The following is an 18,346-nucleotide window of genomic DNA, read 5'->3' as shown; positions in this document are numbered from 1 at the left end:
TCCCTAACCTTCTCCTTTAGCCATTAGCTATCATTAATTTATTAAATGTTATCCTAACAGGCCGCAAATTGACCAGCAACCACTATTCCTCATCCAGCCATGTATTTCCCCCGTCAAAACTCCACAGCCACAAGTGATTATGGGAAGCTTTTTCAGGACTGCTCACCTTACAACCTTGAGGCAGTGTCTTATGACACTGATGATTCCTTAACACTACTAGGATGAGCTGAGAGACCTACTCCAAAACTTACCAGGCTGTGGCACACAACTGTTCATGCTCCTTCACTGGAAGGATCACCTTATGAAGGTACCATTGGACACAGCAGTAAGCCCAGGAAGCTAGCAGGGACACTTCTGGGAATCATTTAGCTTGGCACAAACCTCTTTGAGATCACAGAGTCCAATTCCCTGCTCAAAGCAGGATCTGCTGAAGACATTTGCCCAGCACATCATCAGATGGGTTTTGAATCTGCAGAGATCCCACATCTGTTTCACCGCCTACTGCAAAAGAAGTGTTTTCTCCTGTCCAAAGAGAGTATTTTCAGATCTTTGCCCATTTCCCCCTGCCAGTGGCACTAAGATTAACCTGGCTGTCGCACTCCCTCCCATCAGGGATCAGTAGGATATCTCCCTAGGCCTACACAGTAAGGGAGAATTCTTTGGACCCAAGATCTCCCATCTCAATGTCCCGTTTGGACTAAAACACCACCAGCTGTTTTACTGCACTGACACAAAGGCTTTTGTTTTAGCTGGGAACACAACATGAGAACCTCCACCCTATTTGACAGGATGATGGATTGTCTCTTGTAAAACTATCAGAAGCTGAACTTGAAATGTCAGTGTTCCTACACGCACACATATCCAAAAAACACCGAGTGACCCAAGGCCTGTTTCACAATTGCAAGAGCACCCGCAAGCACACCTCAGCCAAAAGGTTCAGGATCAGTGCCATTAGCTTCCACCACACTTGACTTACTGTATGTCAGAAGACATTCTTCCATTAGGAGAAAGTACTGAAATCTACCACTCCCATCCTGCAGTTGAAGAATTAAGTAAACAGGGCTGCAAGACTTCATTTAATGACCTAGAAATCAGGCATTTCATTTACATAACAGCAACATGGACACTCACCCTAAACGAAACCAGCATTGATTGCTGAGACTAAAACACCCCAAGCAGGGAGAAGCTAAAGTGACTGTAAATAAAAGTGGCCTCCTCACACGTTCATCTTGCCAAAGGCAATTCTCTTGGCTAAGGCAGTCTTTCATGATCCTGGTGGGTTCCCTTCTAAGTCAGAATATTGGAGTATCATGATATCCCCGTGGAGAAGGTCCTTCCCTTTTCACCTCAGATGTCTCCACATGCATGCTGAGCTGTAGCAGAAGGCTGAATGGGTTAAGTGTGATTCCCAGCCTACTGAAATTCAAGGCACCAGACTGGCGAAACCAAAACTTCTTGTCATTTCCCTGTTTGCATTACTTACCTATAAAAATGAGACTTCCAATACTCCAGCAATTGACAATCTCAAGTGGTTGTTCTGATGGTTCAGTAAAATTCTCCTCAACCTGCGCCATCCTAAGGATGTCTTGCCCCCTAGCTCTCAGAGCACAGGATGAAGACTGGTTAGGAAGTCTTGTTCGATTACTTAGGATTTGCCTTCTACAAAATTAACTGCTAGGAAACTCAGACTGCATAAGCTTCCTAAATCAGACTGCCAGCACACAAAGAACAGCTCTAAGGAATTCTGATGCTGGCTATTGAAACACTTTTGACAAGCTTCCTCTGGAAAATCAAAAGAGCTGTTCATAGTCCTCAGAGAGCAGAGCTTTAAGATCAGTGACCATAAACACTTGATTAAGTGTTCCTGAATTCAGATTGAACAGCTGTCCTAATTTTAGATGCTCACCACAATTATAAATACATCAAAGATGATTGGAACAGTCTTAAAACATTAGGTAACTGCTCAGCTGGGACCAGTGAGGGTACCCAGAAGCAGGGGCCAGTGCTTTGTTTAAAGGCCAGCAGGATCCCCAAACAAGATAACCATGCAGCACATGTACAGTCAAGGCAGGAGAGTTGCCAGGAGAGTAGAGAGGAACTGGGCATGAGCAGCCTCTGACATTCTTTTGAGTTCTGGGACTTGTCCTCGGTAGAAATCAGGTTTATCTTCCACTTTAAAAAAAATTTAAACCTTGACAAAAAATGAGTGCCAGAAGCACAATCATGCTCAATAACAAATGAGGGAGAGAATGTTTTCCTTCTTTATTTTGAGCAGACTGCAAACTGAACGGCAACTCAGACACGGCAGTTTCAGGAAAGCCCAAGTGTGAGACTAAGTTACCCCAATGTAGCAGCTGACAGGGAATAAACTCCAAAATAATTAAAAGAAAGCAAACAGGTTTAGTTGTCCGAACAAGGAATTTTAATTTTAGGTCAACTATTGAACTAGGTCAACATCCAGTTCACAATGTCTACATATAGTGGGCATAGCCAGTCACTACGGTAAGTTTATTGAAGCACCAAGCTCCACACAAGACTGTAAAATACATTTTAAACTACTAGTAAGAAAGCTTCTTCAAGTCAACAATACTATTAAGGGCCAGAGTTTAAGGACTAAGTTTTCACCTTCCAAGCTATTTTAAGACAGCCAATCCATTGCATAAGCAAACCAAACTGCTACATACTGAAACACAGAGCAGCAACTGCATTGAACAATTCCTGTAAATAATTCAAGGATACATTGAAACAGTATGGGTAAATTGTAATTTTTTATTGGAAAACAAATATACAACTTGGAATGGATTTGAGGCAAATCGTGCCATAAGCAGATTTTGTTTTGAAAATAAGTGGCTAAACAAAGTTTAAAAAGCATAGTAACAAGAGGAGAAAATGTTTTCTGGCACAGGACCAGCAGTACAAAAAAAACTTGTGTACGAGTACCTGGATAAATCACCCGTTTTGCATTAGTGCAACTTAAGTTTCATATTGTTGACTGTCAATCGTCTACAACGTTAAGACTCCACATTTCAACAACATGTTACAGGTATGGCCACAAACAAGTTACTGTGAAGTAAGCTAGGAGAATGACTTTTACAGTGCATTAGCCACATGATGTACCCTATTCACGTAATTTTCTCCTGCAGTTAAGCTCCAAAAGTCCTTATCCACCCATCACAGCAAGGGGAAAAACTCCTATAGAAAAAACTCCTATATACTTGAGAACTGGAACCAGCATGTTGCTGTAACTAAGGGACAGCTAATGCATGGTAAATCCTAGCTTACTTTATGTAACTTGTCACATTAGTCATACCTAAGTTTGCTATAGAAAGCTACTTTTTTAATAGACAATCCAGATGTTCCCTCAGTTAACCAATTTCATCTAACTTTAGATGTGCAGAAGGGCTTAAATATCCAGAGTAAGCCACATGCAACATTTGTTACTTCGATCAATTTTCCAAAAATCAGAACAATGACAGTAAGATAAAGGAGAAAAACATGGAGGAATGGCCTTCTAATTACTATACATGCATAATCTTTTGACAGTAAGGGAAAAACCTTTTACAGATAAGTTACAAACAGAGAAAAGGCAAATAAACAATTTTGTACAAGAAATTTAACACATTCTGTACAACGTCTTCACTTCGCTGTCATCATTTGTACAAACTCTGTAAAAGGAAAGAGTTGCATGAGTTATTTGAAGGAAAAAAAAATCTGAATTGCAAGATCTGAGAAGTGGCCTTACTAGTGCTGAACACTGTTTCAAAATGACACTTTCAGTTACATTCAAAAAAGCATCTTCAAGACAGTCCCCTTTTCCACTGATCACACCTAAACTCCTTTTTTAATGGCAAAAGGCTGTTACTTTTCCATAGAAGTTGGTCTCTCACTGAACTGGGGAACAGCCTTACTTCCAAGACAAAGGATTACAGGGTCCTATGCCCACGGACTTACAGATGGGGACAAGATATCCAAGAATGACTAAAAGATCGGTACAAATCGCACTGCACTGACAGTCAACTAAGTCAGCACACAGGCAAGACATTGTGTTTAGTTTGAGCTTTTAATTTCCAGAGCAGAATAGTTTAAGTCTTACTGTTTTATTTTGCCTGGCTGGCTTTAAGCAACTGATTCAATGCTTAGTCATAAACCATTTAAAGTTAGAACCCACAAAACAGGATTCTTCATTCCTCTTGCTGAAACATGGTTTCAGGTACAATAGTGACAGGAAACCCGGTACCTAAAAGGAGTTAACTGGTTGCTCAAGTTTTGGAAGAGCAACTGGAAACAACACGGACACAGACTCCGTCCAGTGCCAGTCTCTGAACAGCCTACTCAGAAACACAGCAATGAAGCAGCAGCCTTGTACATAAAAATGCCTTTTCCCTCACAGATGTCTGCATACCCATAGGCCACAACCAAAAAGGCCTCAAAGGGAAGCATTATCTACATCTCAGAAACAGCACAGGTATTATCTGAAAATACCCTAGATATAATAACATGTTCAAAAAGTCAAAATGCAAACAAGCTTAGCATGTCTCAGCTGCAAACAACTGTCTAAAGGAACTCCTGCTCGCATGACTTAATTTACGGTTCAATGTCAGGAAGAAAGGAAGAAACAAAAAATTTACTGTTGCAGCTGATTTATGCGAAATAAATGTATTTAAAATTCCTTCTGAAGGTCTTGAAATTTCTGTATATTTCAGAGGCTTTAACCTTTTGATTAGTAAGTAATTTTAAAAGAATTCATGACAAGTGAGTGACATCCTACAGTCAGATCTACATGCATTAGGTGAACAGAACAGCACAAACAGAATGTGAACATCTCTGACAACTTATTTATTCTAATGGTCATTAGACATCATTAGAGTTAGGAAGTTAATTCTGATACTGTATAGCTGAATAGTCCTTTTTTGCCTTTGGCACAAAGGCAGCAATAACACTCAAACTTAAACCCATTGAGAGGTACACTATGTACATACTAATTGAACATTAGCTTAAAGGAACACCATGTGTTCAGATGAACTTGTCTGAACACTGCCCTGTTTAAACTTGGCACGGCTATCAGCACCCACACAAGAACAAGCAGAAGTACTACACAAAAAGAACCAATTAACAACTCCTTACCTTCATAGTTTACTTGACCATCACCATCAATGTCTGCTTCCCTAATCATTTCATCAACTTCTTCATCTGTTAGCTTCTCCCCCAGATTTGTCATCACATGACGGAGTTCTGCAGCACTAATGTAACCATTACCATCCTGGGAGGAGGAGAAGGAACATTGGAATAGACTGGCCTAAGGCCTAATGACTTAACTATAAAACTTGGGAACATTGTAGAGCAAATTGAACGTTAAGAAGTTAACATAGCCTTAACCACTAGCATTTGCACAAGGTAAATGAGAGCTGTAAGCCTATCTTCAGCATTGTCCAATGTCTTTGGACATTGTGGTATTATCTTGGTCTTTGACTGTCCTATTCTGACATATTTTTAAACCACAAACCATGCAACTGGCACCTTTTGCAACTTCTTAGGTGTTGAGTGCCTATTAAATCATGTCACTGTGGATCAAGTGGGGATTTCTTAGAACAGAAGCTACTTATCTGATCTGCCTGTTTCATGGGAGTCCAGCATAAAGCCACAAGGCTTTCAGAGATGACACTTACATATTCCAGTACTAGTTGGGACACTGAATATTGAAGTACTGGTGTATACTAATTCCATTCATGTTTTCCTCCCCACCCCCCAAGGCACCTCACATAATGCTTTCGGCTCCAAGGGGCATCTTAAGTATGCTGAGTAACTTTAGACTCTTTCAGCCATTTACTTAGCAAAGACTACATCAAAGACTGAAAACAATTAACATCTTAAATACTTAAAGCAATTTCCTGCCAGTCATCTGCAGGTATTTCAGTACCACAGCAAGCAGTACTTTATATTGTGTCACTCATCATTATCCTGACAACTCATTTGACTTTCCCATACAACCAGAGCAGATGGAGCTTTAGGGTGACTAGCCAACCTAGAGGCTCTCTGTGACAGGACTGCAGACATCCCTCAGATCTGAGAAAGCACTTTACAATCAGACAGAGTTTTCTTCACAGAAATATTCCAGGTAAACGTTGCAGTACCTTGTCAAAGACACGGAACGCTTCTCTAATTTCTTCTTCACTATCTGTGTCTTTCATTTTTCTTGCCATCATTGTCAGAAACTCTGGAAAGTCAATTGTGCCGTTGCCTGAAAGATAATTACTTTGTTAGAAAAACATGGTTCAGGCACTTTATTAAATTATTTATTAGTAAAGTCCTTACCATCAGCATCTACTTCATTGATCATATCCTGTAGCTCTGCTTCTGTGGGGTTTTGACCAAGTGATCTCATCACTGTCCCCAACTCCTTTGTAGTTATAGTACCATCACCATCCTTGTCAAATAGTGAAAAAGCTTCTTTGAATTCTGTACAAAACAAAAAAAAAAGTTAATCCCTTAAGCTTTGAAATTTTAATAGTCAAATATTTCATTGCTACTGATTGTTGCAAGTTACAAAATTTGATTTCAATCTTTTAGGAAACTTTGGTATCCTGTTCAGCCTGCTATAATTGCAAAGCCAATATGGCAGCATCAGCATCTGAAAACACACCCACCAGTCTACTGATCAACCACATTGACCTAAATTAATATGGAAGGTCATCCATTTACTCAGATGTTTGTTACTCTGTCTTGAATAAGGATTCCTAATATGGAGCTGAAATAGCTATCTGCAACTACAATGATCAACATCCTTGGTAGGAACTGCATCTCAAAATAAAACAATATGGGACTGCTATGAGAAAACTGAAAATGGTACTTTAAAAATACATATGCTACAGCTTAATAGCACTTTTCTTACTAATAGAGGAGATGAGTCAACCAAAGAAGGTATAATCAGACCCAAGTACACCCAAGTTTCTCAATATAAGCCACTTCCGCTGGACACAGATGTCTGAACGATTTACGCGACCACAATTGTTCAAGGAGGAAAGTCACTGGAGTCTTCACTCCTGAGAAGCTGCTTACAAAACTGCTTCAGCCCTACTGCATCCTGAAACAGCCTGCACAGAAATGTTTCTGACTAGTTCCAACACTGCTGTGCTGTGTTTCTTACATTACCTCTTAACCCCCTACAATGGCTGTACTGTAGCCAGGAACATTAATACAAGCATAACATGTTTAATTGTCCAGTCCAAAAATGGAGTTGGTTTTAATCCATGCCATCTGTCTTTGGCCACAGACCTTCAACTAGCTCACTGCACTGTGGTAGCTCACACTCATGACAGAGTCAAGCACAAGCATCTTATCTATTCCCTTGAAGACTTCACATCCCTTTACAAGCCTTCCATCCATCTGAGATCATGGCTCTGGACAACCCGTCCCAAAGTACTCCTGCATCAGAAATACTTCCAAGAAAGGGTTTTTTCAACATTTCCATGCAGCCAGCTTTCCAGATGGTGGGTTTCCCAGACCAGAATTAGTCACAATAAAAGTTGTGTTTTCACATGACCTGAATGAAGCCTTACTTCATACTCTGAAACCCTTGAGGTGAGCCTAAACTGGCAACTACACAAATACGTTTTTTTATAGTTCATGAATGCAGCTACAACACCAGAGTCACGGTCAAATCCCATCCAGGAAAAAAACCCACTACCCTTCTACATTTAACAGTCTGAAGTGTTCCAAGAGCCAACCCCCACTGTTTAGCCCATGAGAATCAGAGCAAGGCTACCACAGGACCAGCAGAGACAGTTTCAAGTAAGTATGTACAAATCACAAAGCAGAAACAAGCAGATATAATCTGCACCTACAATTCCTTCCAAATGGTCTTTGCAGGGCTAGTCTCAGTTGTCTTGGAAGCAACAAACAGGTTTCTTAGGACTAGACTCTCACACCAGGGAAGAAAAAGCTTCTGGGTCAATCCTAGTAGAGAAGTTCACAGACTATCATGGAAGAATCTCAAAACTGGAAAGTTGCATCTTCATGAAGAGTCAAGTGTTACTCAAAACGTTTAGCTGTTAACCACTTCATTCTTCATGTGAAAGTCAACCACCACTAACCCAAACCTGAGGCAGACTTCACACTACTCCAGTGACCCTGCCAAAAAAGCGTAACAATTCTTACACAAAATTCAAAGACTTGCTTTCTACAAGATGGACATTCTAGTGGTGCCTTCTCAACACTTGGAAGGAACGATTCACAGGACAACTTGACCCTTTCTTTTACTCAAGGCTGCAATAGGCTAAGAAGCAACCAGCTATAAATCATAAAGAATATAAAGCAAGTTGAAGATTAGCAGCATATTCCTGTTTGAAATGCTGAACCAAGCTAAGAACACCACTAAAACACCCCTCTAAACACTTCTAGGAACCACCTCCAGTAATTAGAACAAAGGAGTAACAACCTACACAGATGCAGCTCCGACTAGAACAAGCTTGTATAGCTTTGGAGGATTTGCAGCCATGGCTAGTGAAGGCATCTATGAAATACTGAAGTTAAGTGAGCAACTCAATCCTGGCATCCTGCAACACAAGGTTATAAAACATACCTTGCACACTTAAAACACCTTGACTCCATACAGCATGTAAAGCAAATCCTCTTTATTTCACACTTCTCCACACCAAACTGCAAATGAAAACTCTCTTCTAAGGCAATGAGGTTTCAGCCTTTCCACCCTTCTAAAAAGCATCCTGCACCACAAGAAAAAGACTACCGCCAAGCTCCATGAAAGACAAGCTAATCCAACAATGTGAACTCTAACAACTGAGCTCAAAATGTTGTTTTTTTTAACCACAGCTTCTGATGCATCTGTGCACCATACCACCTTTTCAAATGAAGTGGCAGACTCCACTGACCGAGTATGTTCAGTGAACCAGAACTACCATATCCACTCCTCTGCAGTTTAGCCAGCTATGTCTGCAACTTTTATAGGACAATGTCAATTGCTCTCTTCACCAGGACCTCACACTTTAACATGCCTATTTCTCCTATGACCAATTTTAAATCACCACTGCAGTCAAATGTCCAGCAGAGAAGCACAGCATACTAAAGGAACAGGACAGTGAACACCTGTAGGCCTGTTGTGCACAGAGCCCATGCAGAACTCTGAAGTCCAGGGGGAGGACAGCTCACTAGACCAGCTTGGAGGCAAAAGCATCTTCAGGCTGCTCTCCCATCCAGCCACACAGGTGGTACTGACCCTGTTACCTCTGTAATACAACACTTAACCTAAAGGAGAGCCACTTGACTTAGCAACTTCAATCCTTACAGAATGAAACTGCAGCCACTATTCACATTCTGGAGCTACTTGGCTTTCAGTATCAGTCTTCCAACATGAACAAAACCTGGGAAGGTTTTCAACCCTACCTACACTGGCAAGAAGCGTCAGTCCTACACAATATCCATGCTCCTATACAATATCCATGCGTTACACAGGAAATGCCATCTGGAACCTTTAACAACTGGGTATTGTTGCTTCACAACAGAGGGGGAAGAATTTAAGCCCTGGGGAAGTGGCTGCTTGAAGTAATCTGGTCTACTATTTAAGGTAAGGTAATGTTGTCTCTACCTTGCAGTACCATTTCCTGCATCTGCCTTCAAACCAAAAGCTTTGTATCTCCAGGGAAGCTCAATTAGAATGGTGGTAGCTCAAGTTTTTCAAGCCAGTCTCTGTAAAACATTAAAACTGTACCTCTAAGAGTCTTCCCATGCAAGACCACTGGCCTTCAACAACAAAACTAAGCAGCTGGAACCTTTCCTAAGCAGTACTGAGAATGCTTCCTTCACACACCACCAGCGGGCTTACGTCTTCACATCTGAGGTTCATGGTTTACTTACAAATGCATTTGCTTAACAAAACATCAGAGCTGCCCTGAAAGCGGCAGGCCATTTTACACTGGCTGCTAAGATAGACTTGTATTCCTTCCATGCAGCTGAAAGCCTCTATTCCAGTACAACAGGCTCATCAATTCTTACTTTTACCTCTGAGGACTACATCACCACTACTGAACAGCTAAAATTCACACTAATCCCAAGGTAGTGTTAATAAGCTTCCTGTTTATATTCCATAATCAGCTACATCAACTAATAAAGCTCCTACAATGAACAACTGAAACAATGAACCATTATTGGAAAGACAGTAGTGACAACTGATAAAGCCTGCTCTAACTAAACTGATCACAAAACCCCTACACTATGCAGGCCACTTTCCCAAAAAAAAAAAAAAAAAAAAAAGCGCCACACACAACACCACCCTGAAGTTGAACTAAATTTGGCTTGTGCTTACTCATAAGGCAGTGCCATGGCAACAAGTAAATACACTAAGGACTTGCCACAAAACCATAATTAGTCTCCTTTGAGTAAAAGCAATCTCCTAAAGTCTAAAAGCTACATAAGAATGTTCTTACACTTCAGATTTGGCAATTATGGCAAAAACAAACCAGCACTTCTGTTTAATACAGTGTCTTCAAGAGCTACACCATAGTTAAATAGCATCTCAGAGGCCATTCCTTTTATGCTTGACCTGGCATTATTAGATTAGCAGAAACCTAATATCCTCTAAAATAATTTCACATGACAGTTATGCACATTAAGACTTTCTAGTATTAATACTATACACTTGTCAGATCAAAACCATGAAGTACTTGAATGTCTGTGGCAAAGATGAATTCTGTAAGACCAGCTTCAAGCCCCACCTATGACTGAAGTTAAGATCAGTCTACTGAGAGCAGCGAGACAGGTGAGTTTGTGCAGCCTGCATGAGCAGCCGACATGATAACCACAAGTTTCTGCCATGAGCAGCCTGCTGTCAGTGCACATAACCCACTGCCAGGGGGCCAGGACCAAGATATAACAGATGCATATTTATTTAAGCATTTCAGAGCAAGTGCCAGACCATCAGAACAGCACACACACAACACTTGTGTCCAAGTACACAATACAGTTCCAAATATGGAATATCAAGAGTTGTCATCATGAAGCCAGTCCCTGCTGTCACCAACAAGAACCACTCAAACATCTCTGCTGGCAGGAGACAGCAAAGTAAATTATTTTTGCCTTCTGTTAAAAAAGCACTGCAGATTCCAAGCCTTCAGCAGCTTTGCTGCCATCCCCCGTGCCCCACCCCCCTTTCAGTCTGCACTTGGGACAGTTCTGTAGTCACGAGAGAATAATCCCCAGTGTACCAGCCAGAAAGGCTGTGAGGATTGTTTAACTGTATTAACTACATAACTGTAATTCATTATATCTATGGTGCTTTTATAGTAGATAAACCTTTAAAAACTAGGTGACAAAACATTCCACCATACTACTTGAGTATCTAAGAAAGATAAATATCTTGTGTAACACAGACTGTCCCTGGATTAAGAAATGTGCCAGGTCAAGTAGGAGTAGCAACACAACACAAAAAACCTCACCTGCAATCTGCTCTTCTGTCAGTTGATCAGCCTGCAATGAAAGAGAAAATGATTATAGTTGTAGCAAAAGTTCAAGGCAAAGTAAGACAGACTTGTAGAGGCCTCAGAGGCAGCTCTCTTCATTCAAAACTGATCTGCAGCATTCTGAAATAGCTCAAATAAAGCTCAAAAGTCATCAGGCTTGCATGCTAAGTAAGAACTGGCAGCCTGTCATCCTTCCCAGACCCTGCAATATCCCATACAGCCAAGTAACAGATTACCACGTGGATCAATCAATAACCCAAGCAGTGGCAGCAGGCTCAAGGCACACAAGGCCCTTTAAAACCACAGACCAGTTTTAAAAACTCATTCACACAGCATACTGCCAGCTTCAGCTCCAACACTAAGCACTCTGGGTCTCAGTAATGCAGCAGTAATCTCCAAATGCCAAATTTAAGGCAGTCTAGCTAAAATCACAAAAATATAGTCTTCAATAGAATTAAATCATCCCCTGATTAACATGAAGCTTCATGTCCAAGACCTGGCTTTACAAGACAAGATACCAGCTTCAGTCCAAAGTGGTCATTTCAGTCGCACAGAGCTGTCTACACTTTTTTCAGACCATTGTCTACATTGAGTCGGTCATCACAAAGTAACAGGGACACTAGAGAAAGGCTCTGTGATCTTAGACAATTTCTGTATCAGTTAGATAAGCTCCAGTTTATATCCCATTTTCCTCTCTCACCGGTTTTGAGTCCATTAGATTTGATAGCAATGAAAACCCTCAGTCTTTCAGGCCAAACCCAAAATGAACTTTGCTCTTGAAAGAACACCAAGATGTTTGAGGACTGTGGAAATACTCTTAAGGTTCTCAAATCAGCTGATTATTTAAACAAATTCTGGACAGCATGAGCTGAGTTGCAGTAACAAGGTAACACACTTCCTTCAGGGAAGCTTCTTGAACCCTTTACTGAAGAGTAAAAACCACTAAAATACAGAAAAGATATATCCACTGCTGAAATTCACCACTGCTTTTTCAGCTTTGTTACTGTTGTGGCCATTTAAGCAGCAACTTTCCTGTAATTACAGCAATACAGACTGAAAAATTTTCCATCATTAACTATGCCCACCAAAGTCTCTCTACACATCAGCACCTGCCAGGGAAAGACTTAGAAAAGTGGCTTTACAATACCTGTCCATTTTTACATGGCAAATTTCAATGTGAATTACATTTTTATACTGCAGGCCAACTTTCAGGTTGCCAGCTGCTGCATTGTTCCTGTAACAGAGGTGAGGATGGCTGCTGGAGCAGAACTGCTGACCAAGCGCTCGGTGCACACAGCGCAGCAACAGCCCGAGGTAAAGGCCACACACTGCCTGGGGCTCACCTCGCAACTGAGGGACTCCTAAAGCAGCAGCCAACAGGTATTGGCAGCTACAGGTTCATGTCCCATGCAGGTCCCACTTTTTGTTGAACAAGACTAACATGGCAGCAGCACGGCTGAGAACAGAACCAATTCAGATCTAAGCTCTGGGATGGAAGTGTTCTGCTGGTCACTTAGATGCCTAACAGATTTTCACCTGTCTGGAGAATATCATTAACACAGACTCATACCTTTGCATGCTATTTACATTTTTATTGTCTGAGTGAAGAGAATGATGTGCTACATTTCCATAAGACATTTAATCCACAGAAAACTGTAGATCAGATTTAAGCAGTAAGAACCTAGTTTATTTAGGTCAATACTTATGGGTTATCAAGTGGAGTCACATACTGTTTTATATAAACCATTTTATATGGAGACATGACATAGCAGTATGTAAGTTGTTAAGCATTCCCAAGGTCTTTCTTCTTTATAAAGAGAAACTCTTCCAGCAACTTAACACATCCTAGCCATGAATTTGGATGGCCTCTGACAATACCTGTAAGAGGTACAGTGTTTGAGGAGAGCACAAAGCGTATTAGAAGGCACAGGTACGGAGCAGTTGAAAGATAAGTGGGGAGGTGGGGCAAGGTTGAACAAACACCATCTGTACTCTGCAGTGCTGGGCTCTGCAGGCACTGCTGCGCAACAGCAGTAAAAGGCGGAGCCAGTGAGGCTGCCAGCTCCCTGCCTCCCCTGCCACCCAGGTGGAGGGCTATCAGCCTGGATCCGTGCCTGCCGCTTACAGGCCACTGTGGCCTTCCTGGAGGGGCCTCCCGGAGTTCCTGATCCTGGCGCACCACACACGTGATGGAGCGCACACCTTCCCCAGCGCAGCGCGACTTCCAGGGCGGGCGCTTACACGGTGACTGTGAGGGGCCCGTGCTGCAGGTCTGCCGAGCCCTTTCCTGCGGCCCGGACCCACCCGGAGCCCTCCTTTGATGCCATCACAGCTTGGACGCGGCTCTCCGTGATTCACATTGCAGCACTTTTCATTTTCCCTGCAACGGCTCCCATCCCCCGCCCCCAGCCTGCGCCGAGGGCCTGACAAAGACTCCAAACCTCCCAAGAAACCCGCGGAGCCGTTCCCGCGGCACACGCAGCCTCTAGAGGTAGTGCTCCAGTACAGCGGCCGCTCCGCAGTGACCGGGCTGGGAGCTCCTCCACAGCGCTGCCGAACCTGCCACTGGAGCCACCGGCGAACGGCAGCGCAGGTGACACGGCTTCCCTCTCAAACCTGGCTCCTCGCTGCACTTCGCAGGCATCGGATCTGAAGGGGCACTTTTGTTCTGGTGGATTAACTAAAGAACAACCACCACACTAGACTACATCAGGTTTGTGGTGGGTTAGCTTGTTTTGGGAGCAAATCATTGTGTCCTATCTAGCATGGGCAACATTGGGCAGTCACAGGTTGAGCCAGTCTGCTCTGTCAAGATGAACTATAACCACATTCAAAGTGTCACTGTGCCTCCTGGACACACCCATTTTTACTCAGACCTTGGTGGAAGATACTCCATTTTTGGTTCTGTACAGATGATGACTAAATGCAGAAAGTCTTTCGCTGCTACATTCATTGGGGTTTTTTTTCCCCTGCTTTATGGATTGCTTGGTGTACAAGTTCACAATTCAAGCTAAGGAATAAATTCAGGCTTCTATTCACCACAGTTCCTTGCCCAGAGACAGCATTTCAGAAAAACCCAGATTTTAAGTAGCCACCGTTTACATCAGATATGATGAGCTGACAGTCATTTGATTCCTAAGAAGAATATAATGAATGAAAAGAGAACTCCATCCGACTGCATCTTCTCTTAATGCAGAGACAGCACTAAGTGGTCACTGGTGCTGCTTTTGCAACAGAATTGCTCCTTTTAGTATGTTTCTCCATATCCACTTGTTTTGTTTAAAAAAGAACAAACGCTAAAGTCACATCCTATCCCTTAGACTGAATTTGAAACCATTCTCCGATTTCACAAAACGCATTTTATTTCAACAGTGGATTACAATTCTAAACGCATCGCTAGTAATGGTAAAACCGCAAGACTGTCCTCCGCAATGACCAAAACGGGAAGCAAAAATTGTTAAAACCACCCCCCCACACACAAATAATCCCTTGTCCAACAGAGCCACCAACAGCATGGCGCTACCATGGAATCGACAGGGGCTCTAACGCGAGCTGACAACAGGTCTAGCGAGGAGGGCGATGGTGCAGTGAGGCACAGCCTGCCCCTCATCATCATGCTGCTCAGAAGCTGCAGGGCTCCGCAGTGCATTATTATGACCAGGCGCAGCACACCTCGCTAGCGAGCCGGACAACTCAGGCTGCCTCACTGAGCCCCATTCAGCCGCACATGCCGAGAGCAGGGAGGGAGGAAGCGATAAGAAAGCAGAGCTGGTGCCATCGTGGCAAGCTCCTTTCCCCCCTCCTCCCAAGACCGCGGGTCCCCTCCCAGGAGGGACCGCTATCCGCCGCTGCCCCACGGCAACGCCCGGCGCCGCCTCACGGCGCTCCCGCCGACCCAGGGGCCGTTTGGATTTGAATCCGCACCAACGCCCCAGGGCGGGAAAGGGACCCGGGCGGGACCCGCCGCCACCACTTCCTCCCACGCAAACGGCGCCTCCGAGCGGGACCCTCCGCCCCAGCCGGAGCCCGCCGGCAGCGGCGAGGGACAATTCCATCCCTCCCCACACCTTTCTGCAGGAGACCTCGCCCCACAGCAGCCAACCCCCCCTCCCCCCCCGCCCCCCACCGCCCCGAAGTCAGCCGCCCCCCTCCCTCCACGCCGCACCGCAGCAGCGCCCGCCAAACCCCACAGCTGCCCCGTGCCCAGGGACTCACCATGGTGGCCCGGCCTGGCTGCGGGGTGTGGTGGGAGCTGAGGGCTGCACGGGGCGCACGCTGTGTGACCTGCCCGCTGTACGGCTCGCCTCACACTGAGTCCTACCCGCCCGCCGGCGGCGCCTCATAAACCGCCTCACCGCCCGGATCGCTCCGCGCCGCTCCCTCCCCCCTCCCCTTCCCCCGACCGTGAACCGAATTGCGAAACGAGTCCCGGCTCTTCGCGCCCTCCTCGCCAGGGCACCCCGCACCACGAGTGCCGCTCCTTCTACCCCTGAGCCCCGGCGCAGGAAGGAGGGAGGTGCGGGAAACAGGGGAAAGCGACGCTTGTAAAACGGCGGGGAGAAGGGTGGGGGGGAGGTAGAAAGGGGGGGCGGGGACCGACGCTAGGGACTATTTCTCTGGGCGGAAGAGGATTTTAGGAAAAAAATGCCGAGGAGTGTGGGGACTCCGTAAGGAGGGCGCTGATTGGTGGGTTCGTACCTGCAATGCGTCACTCGGACATGCACACTCTGGGCCGGGAAGGCGGGCGCCCCTCCCCCCGCCCGCAGTGCGTGAGGGCCGGAGCGGCCCCGCAGCCCCGCCGCTGCCGCCGGGCCACTGCCTGCTGCCGCCGGGCCACTGCCTGCTGCCGCGGCCCCGGCACCGCGTTTGCCACAGCCTTTCCAGCCGTCACCGCCGTGCTGTGCTCCGGAAAGCCTCACCCACACAGAGTTACCAAATGAGACTCTCTCTGCATCCGGCGCAGTCCAGAAAAATTCCCATCGCGCTGCAAGCTAAGAGATGCTTCGTCGCTTGGTAGCGTTGTTTAAAAGAACAGATTTCACAGAATCGATTAGGTTGGAAAAGATCTCTGAGATCATCGAGTCCAGCCCGTGACCGAACACCACCATGTAACTGGACCGTGGCACCGAGTGCCACATCCAGTGTTTCCTTAAACACCTCCAGAGATGGTGACTCGCCCACCTCCCTGGGCAGCCCATTCCAGTGTCTAACCTCCCTTTCTGTGCAGAAATTCTTCGCATGTCCAACCTAAACCTCTTCAATTAGATATTTTTCCTGTTCCTCCGCCATTTCCCCTGTTAGGAATCACATATGCCCTACTCCTGTACCTAAGGACAGGTGGCCAGCAATTCTGAGCTAAAATCTGGATTCTTAAATGGATTTTCTATAAGGTGCATTTGGACAAATGGCTCCAGTTGCAATTTTCAAACTTGCACATGTATTTTCAAAGATAATTCAACAGAGAACTGCAATATTGGCTGAGTCTAGTGACAGCAGATCTACCTGTCCTGTGAAACCCACAACAACTCATATTTGGGACCATAAGCACATTATTAAACTTTGGGGGTCTGAGTTAAAGTTTTCTGACCTAAGTTTGAACACAAATCACAACACCAATCACATTCCAATGAAAATTTACCTACTTCCATATCTATTGAAAGAATTATTTAGTTGATATTTACACAGTATGTAAACAAATAGTTTTTCATACCTATCTATGCACTGGCACTACACAAACTAGAGCAATGGCTCTCACTTTGCACACTTAAGAGGTTTTACTCATCTCGGTTCTTTGCAGTCTTTGGTTTATAGGCCACAGAAGTAGGATGTGCTTGGGAGGGGACTGTCATGAATAAACTCATAAAACAAAAATTCTGTGAGTTTCTCCCCCTGAACATCAATTCAAATTCTCAGGATTGCTTTCTTTTCAGGATGATCTTGTATCCACTGACTTCAGAAACAAAGTAGGGGGGAAAAAAACCAGAAGGCGGCCTAGTTCCTTAAAATAATCCTAAAATAATCAAGGACCCCTTTATTAAGTACAGTGCCTCATCCTTGCATCCTCATTTTGTGGTCATAGGCAATACATAAAACACCACCATATGCTTGAAGCTGGTCTTCAGCCTTGAAATCTATCTGCAGTTACTGTTTTGTGATGCACTGGTTTGTTAGGCCTCCCTTCCCCGTGCTTCTAGTCCACAAACCAAGCACATCTGAACTATTGTCTTTTCAAACTCTGATAACATTTTTTCAATGTGTAATGTGTACCTAGATGAATAAAATACTTCCCAGAGCAGGCAATGACTGCCAAGGTTATTGTTACGCACGCCTCTTCCAACCACTGCCATAGGAAGAAGGAGTAAATCCCTGCCTGTGGTCAGGCTGTGCTGGATGCAGACACATGAGCTTCAGTCAAATTTTCCTCCTTCCTGATGCCCCCTTTGGTTCAGTTTTAAAGATTGCTCTGACATTCCCAACGTTTTAACGTGTCTAGAGGCGTGAATCTGTGCAGAAAAGTTTTTGACCAAAAAATTCACCACCTGCTCTAGATTTGGGATAAAAGTGGCATAGCAGCGCTCAGGGTGCATGCCTGTCACACCCTCAAATCTGGAGCAGAGCATAGTGCCAGTGCATTTTGTGGAGCAAAACCATCTCCTGTGGAGACCTTAGCTTGGGTCCTGGCAACAGAACGCCCACGGGTGCATGGTGCTGGGCCTGACGTGCCAAGGCCTCTCCTTGGCATCTGTGCTTTATCCTCACGTTACCTCAGAGAGGCAAAACATTGTGACACCTAGGTTGCTCAGGTGCCCAGGCTGAAGGAATCTACTGAGATGTCGTAAATCTGCATTCCTGTGAAACTGGTCCTGAGGGATTTGATG

The 18,346-nt window shown here is 44.4% G+C and overlaps 1 protein-coding gene across 1 annotated transcript; it reads right to left on the bottom strand.

The window, feature by feature from the left end:
• Positions 1-2,751: 2,751 nt before the first annotated feature.
• On the bottom strand, positions 2,752-15,833 carry CALM2 (calmodulin 2). The gene is made up of 6 exons (XM_066316051.1): positions 15,684-15,833; positions 11,445-11,475; positions 6,313-6,456; positions 6,132-6,238; positions 5,125-5,260; positions 2,752-3,665 (listed from the first exon to the last, which is right to left on the bottom strand). Exons 1-6 carry the CDS (start codon positions 15,684-15,686, stop codon positions 3,637-3,639), a joined length of 450 nt encoding a protein of 149 aa, XP_066172148.1. The 5' UTR covers positions 15,687-15,833; the 3' UTR covers positions 2,752-3,636.
• Between the last annotated feature and the right edge of the window lie 2,513 nt (positions 15,834-18,346).

This window comes from Sylvia atricapilla, chromosome 3, assembly GCF_009819655.1.
Source record: "Sylvia atricapilla isolate bSylAtr1 chromosome 3, bSylAtr1.pri, whole genome shotgun sequence".
NCBI classification, from domain to species: Eukaryota; Metazoa; Chordata; class Aves; order Passeriformes; family Sylviidae; genus Sylvia; species Sylvia atricapilla.
Note: the sequence above shows the minus strand (reverse complement) of the source record. Positions and strands in the feature narration are given on the sequence as shown.